Here is a 6,898-nt window from a genome sequence, read left to right on the forward strand (position 1 = left end):
AGTAAAGCTTGTTGTAAGTAACGTAGTGATTTTAGAATTCTTCAGTCGTGGCGGTATTGGCCCGATTCATCATATTAGTGACATTATGAATACAAAAATGGATGAGAAAATAATCAACAAGGTAGTTATTCCTTATTCTAAGCGTATTATGCCTAGTGGCTGAATATTTCAGCAGAATAATGATCCTTTTACAAATCAAAGGTCGTCAAATAATTTTTTAATACCAAGAAAATATGAGGAATAGAATGGAAATCATAAAGTTCAGACCTCAATCCGATAAAACTTAATTAGAAGCAAGTTTAGAGACAAATTTCTGGTCATAAACCCTCAAATCAGGGTGTTCAAATGTAAGCAATTAAGCATTCTAGAGTACAACGTCCATATCATCTTTAATTAAACTTGTGCATTCCATATCGAGACGACGCCAAGCAATGATTGATGCGAAAGGTTTTCCTACGAAGAATTTAATATAAAAACTAAATATAAACCCACTTTAAGCCGTATTAGTAGTTAATATTTAAATTTAGTTTCATTTTTAGGTTTTGTCCGGATACTTTTGTCCATTCATTTTTCAATTTTTTCAAAATAATTTTTTAATTGAACTGATTTTGAATTTAAAGTGTTATTTTTTAAGTTTCTATCTTAATTACACGTATTTTAGTGAAAATTTGAGCAAAATTGGACAATCCATTCAAAAGTTATGGCCATTTTTGTGTTTGTCCGGATACTTTTGGCCGCTACTGTAGATGGAGGAGTTATTCTGTTTCTTTTCCTTAATTGCTTTTTGTTCAAGTGAAGTTCTTCAACTGGAAATTTTTTTTGTTTCAAAACTTTCTTCTGTTTTTGTCTGATTTATTCGAAAGGAAATTTTTTTTTCTCATTTAGGAAATAGTTTGCTTTTAGTGTTTTTAAAGGGATTTTTATTAATTTTATAAATAATTAATCGCTTTTTATTAAATTTTACATCCCTCGCTGACCGTACATATCAATTGTGATCCATGACCTGCCATAGATGTCCCCTAAAACTAGTTCTATCGCTGGCTACCATTTAACAATTCCCAATTCCAAATGCAATTCTGTCTTGATCGACAGCTTCCTTCCATGATTTCTTTAGACGCCCACGTGATATCTGGTTATCCACAAAGTCAAACTTAAAGACTTTAGTTTAAGAATCTTCAATAGGTCCTGCCGATCGAAGCATGAGATTTTTTTACTGACGCAATATGGATTAATCGTAATGAAACTAATGCGTCAAAACTAAGAGAATTCAGAATCAATTTATCAATTTATAACTGGATTCCGTATTAAATTAAAAGGGCAATTTACATAAGGAAACTAAACTTTATTTATGAATTTTTTACTAAAAGTTTTTCAAAGTGCCTACCCCGTAGTTTTAATTATTCAGATAATTGTTATTGACTTTGAACTGATTTTATTCTTTTCGAGAGATTCCCGGAAACCAGTTGGCATACACATGACAAAAAAACGTGACTCCAGACAGATTTGATTTTGTCCTATGGCACACTGTCCTATGGCTGGATTTTTTCCAATTTCTTGCAATTGAAAACATGCATATTATTAACAGGGTTCGAAAATTCTAGATCAGTGGTGAGTAACCTTTTATTTTTCAAGGCATATCTTGGTGGTAAGTCGTTACCAGAACCACACACGTCATTAGGCTCATGAGGTTTCCAAAACAATCACCTAAGGATAATAATGATTTCAGATGTTTTTAACTTGTCCACTATGGGGCAAAATGAAAAAAAAAGGGACATTCACTTTGATTTTTGGACTTTTTGGAATCAAGACTTGAGGGTATTTTTTTCTTATAGTACAAATAGCAATAGACTTGCATGCAAAATTTCAGCTCATTTGGTGCTGTTTGGTCGGTTCTGGAGCTGTTTGAAGTTGAAAAATGGTAAAAAAATGGTTTTTTTCACTTCTCGTTTGACTTGAAAAGTTTCATATTTAATTAAAAGATATTGAAAAACGGTTTTCGGTTCCTAATTCTACTATATAAGAGCTTTAATTTGACATAGGACAAGGTTTATATATATTGGGTTTTAGTGGCAGGACTTGAGAAAATGTATGAAAATACCAGGAAAAAAGCCAAGCGTCCGGAAAATATGCTAGTTCTCAAAAGTTTCTCATATAGACCTATTTTTCGTAAAGTACTTACTTTCTACTTTCCAAAACTGAAAAAATATCCAAAATCGGTTGGTACGAACAAAAGTTATTGCATTTTTAGTTTTGGACGAATTTTTTTCTCAAAACTAATATTTCTGAGATGAATTTGGAAGATATCATTTGGAAAAAGTTTTTAATGTTTTTTAATGTATTTAGTCATTTTAAGAAGACTTGTGAAGAAATTTTTGAAAAAGTTCAAAATTCTCCGAGTTAGAGGTACATATGCTAATTGACGACTTGACCCTTTTTCTCATCACTCAAACTGCTATAACTTTTACATGATTAAATATTTTACAGTTCTGTTTCTTGTTTAGTGTAGCTTGTTATAATACCTTTCCAACGATACATAATACTTAATAGTTGGAAGTAGTCTTGGTCGTGAAAACGGACCCTGTTTGTGACTGACCCTTTACAAAGAAATTTTCAAAAAAGTCATTTCTAAATCTACCACTTAGAAATTAAATAATATAATGTTTTTGTGTTTTTTAGGTCAAAATATGATAGTTTTGAATCTCAAAACTCAAAAATCTCATTTTGTAAACTTTCTGCAACTTTAGGGGCCTTCATATGTAACACTTAGGTAGTCCAACAATTCTCAGATATGAAACTTTTTTATTGACTTTTTTTGATTGATATTCAATATTTACATTTATTTTGTGCAAAATATATCAATTTTAAAAAGTTTGGGACAAAAAAAAGTGATTTTTGACTATTTTGTTAAAAACAGGCTTAGGTAGGCCACATTTAAGGCACTCCAGTAGCCACTATGATTAAGTTCTATACATGTTTTATACATATTTATAAAGGTAATAGTAGTAACTAGTAATAACAGAAAACAGAATGCAAAAATATTGGTTCTAAAAAAAGTTATAGTCATTTGAGTGGCCAAAAAAGTGCTCAGGAGGGCAACCAGCATAGGCAAAAACACAAAAATTCAAAATTTTACGTTTATTTTGACAAAAAATGCAATATTTTGAATTAATATGACAAAAAAATAATTTTTATTAAAAAAACTTCAAGAATTTCATTAAAACTTTGAATTTTTTTGTTTTTGCCTATGCTGGTTGCCCTCCTGAGCACTTTTTTGGCCACTCAAATGACTATAACTTTTTTTAGCACCAATATTTTTGCATTCTGTTTTCTGTTATTGCTAGATACTACTATTACCTTTATTATTATGTATAAAACATGTATAAAATTTAGTCATAGTGGCTACTGGAGTGCCTTAAATGTGGCCTACTTAAGCCTCTTTTAAACAAAATAGTCAAAAATCAATTTTTTTCGACCCAAACTTTTTAAAATTGATATAATTTGCACAAAATAAGTATAAATATTGAATATCAATCAAAAAAGGTCAATAAAAAAGTTTCATATCTGAGAATTGAGAGATTACCTGAGTATTACCTATAAAGGCCCCTAAAGTTGTCGAAAGTTTACAAAATGAGATTTTTTGTGTTTTGAGATTCATAACTATCATATTTTGACCTAAAAAAGACAAAAACATTATATTATTTAATTTCTAAGTGGTAGTTTTTGAAATGACCTTTTTGAAAATTTCTTTGAAAAGGGTCAGTCACAAACAGGGTCCGTTTTCATGACCAAGACTACTTCCAACTATTATGTATTATATATTGTTGGAAAGGTATTACAATAAGCTACAAGAAACAGAAAACAAAACTAAAAAATATTTAATCATGTAAAAGTTATAGCAGTTTGAGTGATGAGAAAAAGGGTCAAGTCGTCAAATAGCATATGTACCTCTAACTCAGAGAATTTTGAACTTTTTCAAAAAATTTCTTCACAGGTCTTCTTAAAATGACTAAATACATTAAAAAACATTAAAAAACTTTTTCCAAATGATATCTTCCAAATTCATCTCAGAAATATTAGTTTTGAGAAAAAAATTCGTCCAAAACTAAAAATGCAATAACTTTTGTTCGTACCAACCGATTTTGGATATTTTTTCAGTTTTGGAAAGTAGAAAGTAAGTACTTTACGAAAAATAGGTCTATATGAGAAACTTTTGAGAACTAGCATATTTTCCGGACGCTTGAAGCTTTTTTTCCTGGTATTTTCATACATTTTCTCAAGTCCTGCCACTAAAACCCAATATATATAAACCTTGTCCTATGTCAAATTAAAGCTCTTATATAGTAGAATTAGGAACCGAAAACCGTTTTTCAATATCTTTTAATTAAATATGAAACTTTTCAAGTCAAACGAGAAGTGAAAAAAACCATTTTTTTACCATTTTTCAACTTCAAACAGCTCCAGAACCGACCAAACAGCACCAAATGAGCTGAAATTTTGCATGCAAGTCTATTGCTATTTGTACTATAAGAAAAAAATACCCTCAAGTCTTGATTCCAAAAAGTCCAAAAATCAAAGTGAATGTCCCTTTTTTTTCATTTTGCCCCATAGTGTTGTCATAAATATTGTATATCAATGACCACATGCCATGAAATTTCGATAAGTAATATTAGTTTTGGTCATAACTTGAATTTTGGGAATTTTTATGTTCTACCGGAAACGAAAACTTTTTTATAGTTTCAAATATTTAATAAAAGAAGACTCTTGTCGTTTCATTTGATAATCAAAGGTTTGAAGAGTAACAACAAACAAGTATTGTATCCTCATTTAAATATCAACAAAGATCCAGAAAATGTCTATTGACATCGTTAACAGTTTTTTCAATAAACCAGAAATATATTTTCAATTTTTTGGATTTTCAATTTTGGGAAGCAAAAGGACTTCACAAAAATTTTATGACAAATTAAAACATGTGTTAAAAGTTTTTGGATTCTGGTTTTACATAGTTGGATTAAGTTTTGTGATTATTTCTAATGCTATCCACGATTTGATTTACCACGATGAACAGAATCATCAAAAAAGAATCTATTTTGTCAACATTCCATTCTCAATAATAAAGATCTTTATGATTCGAAAGTACAAGAACGTAATTTTCGACATCGTTGAGGACTTTCGAGATATTTACAAATATACTATGACTAAGGAAGGACAGTTCATTGGCCTAAAGAATTACATAAAAATATTTGAACTTCTTACATTAGGAATTACTGTAGCTTTTGCAGTAAAAATCTTCAAAAGTATAATTCAGAACGGAATCCATAAAGTTGCATTATTCATGTGGACACCTACTCAAAATGGCATTATTATCAACATTTCATCAATTTATTATGGATTTGCTAATCCAATTGCATTATTTGCAACGGAAGTGACTATTTCAATCATCATAACATTTATCGCTGTATCATTTGAGAATTTAAATGACAAAATTCTAACATTGAATGGCATAAAGGAATCCGACAAGTCTAAAATAATAAAGGAACTAATTGAGCAACAGCTGAAACTATTTAAAATATTCGAAAAATTTGAGGAATATTTTTCATCAATTTTTTGCATTTTGTTTGTCCAAAGCTCAATATCTTTGTGTCTAGCAGGCTTTGAAATCATAACTTTCAATGAACCCATTGATCGTATAATAAATTTCTCATTTTTAGTTCTTACACTTCTTCAAATTTTTTCAGCATGCTATTTTGGACAGAAAATTATAGACTCAAGTCAAAAAACTGCTAAAGTTGCTTACGAAATCAACTGGTATTCCATACCTGACATAAAATTAAGAAAAGCAATTTTGCTGATGATACTTAGGTCCCAAAAGCACCAACAAATCACGGCCAAAGGAATGGTAACGATTTCTTTAGCGACTTTTACTCATGTAAGTGCTTGAGATTTATTAAAAATTTACATTTTTTATATATCTTAAATTAATTATTATTCCCATAGGTAATTAAATCAGCATATTCATATTATACCTTAATGATAAGACTATATAATAATAACTAATGAAAAATGCGGTTCATCGCAATATGCCGCTCGGATAAATAGAAAATTGATGTGTGTAATTAACAATTAACAATAATAAAGAATTGATGTCTAAATTATTATTAGCCTTAACAAAGAAGATTAATACTTTTTATTAACGGAAAAACAGAATAATTCAGGTTTAAGATATTTCCAATGTGTGGCATAGCGCACACCAAAGAAAGTAAGTAAATATGTAAATATAAAGTGTTAAAAACCAAGAACAATTTTATTAAATGTAGTTAAAATAATAGGACTAGATTCAGTTTTAACACCTTTTAACAATGCATTAGTTGTTAATTTATTTTTGACCTATATAGGAATTATAAATGCATTTCACATCGAAAGTGACTATTGAAATGATATTAAATTTACTGTCAATTTTATTAGATACCCTAAATGTCAAAATACACATATGTCGATAAAAATAGGAAAATGAAGAAGCTAGGCGAAATAATTCAGCATCAAACGAAACTTTTTGATATAGGTGAAAAAGTTGAAAGCCGTATGTCGCAGTTATATTTCGTATTTTTCATCCAAAGTTCAATTGGCATGTGCCTTGCAGGTTTTGAAATAATGACGCTATCAGACATATCTAATATCGTTCTTTATTCTTTTTATTCTTTTCATCGTTACCACTCAAACGTTCTCAATTTGCTATTTTGGGCCAAAAAGTCATTATTTCAAGTCAAAATACTGCTCAAGCAGCATATGAATGTAATTGGTATGAAATAAGAGATATAAAGTTCAAGAAAGCTCTGCTCTTATTGATTTTAAGATCACAAATGCAGCTACAACTGACGGCAAAAAAAATTGTTCCACTTTC

The 6,898-nt window shown here is 29.5% G+C and overlaps 1 protein-coding gene across 1 annotated transcript; it reads left to right on the forward strand.

Moving 5' to 3' along the window:
• The first annotated feature begins 5,191 nt into the window (after positions 1 to 5,191).
• Positions 5,192 to 6,096, forward strand: LOC139090052 (odorant receptor 13a-like). Its single transcript, XM_070639740.1, is given in 2 exon segments — positions 5,192 to 5,926; positions 5,995 to 6,096. Coding segments are annotated over 2 exon segments (837 nt in total).
• The last annotated feature ends 802 nt before the right edge of the window (positions 6,097 to 6,898 follow it).

The sequence above is a fragment of the Chironomus tepperi genome, unplaced genomic scaffold (assembly GCF_022539635.2).
Source record: "Chironomus tepperi strain 1889 unplaced genomic scaffold, CSIRO-AGI_Ctep_v1 contig_197, whole genome shotgun sequence".
Classification (NCBI taxonomy): domain Eukaryota; kingdom Metazoa; phylum Arthropoda; class Insecta; order Diptera; family Chironomidae; genus Chironomus; species Chironomus tepperi.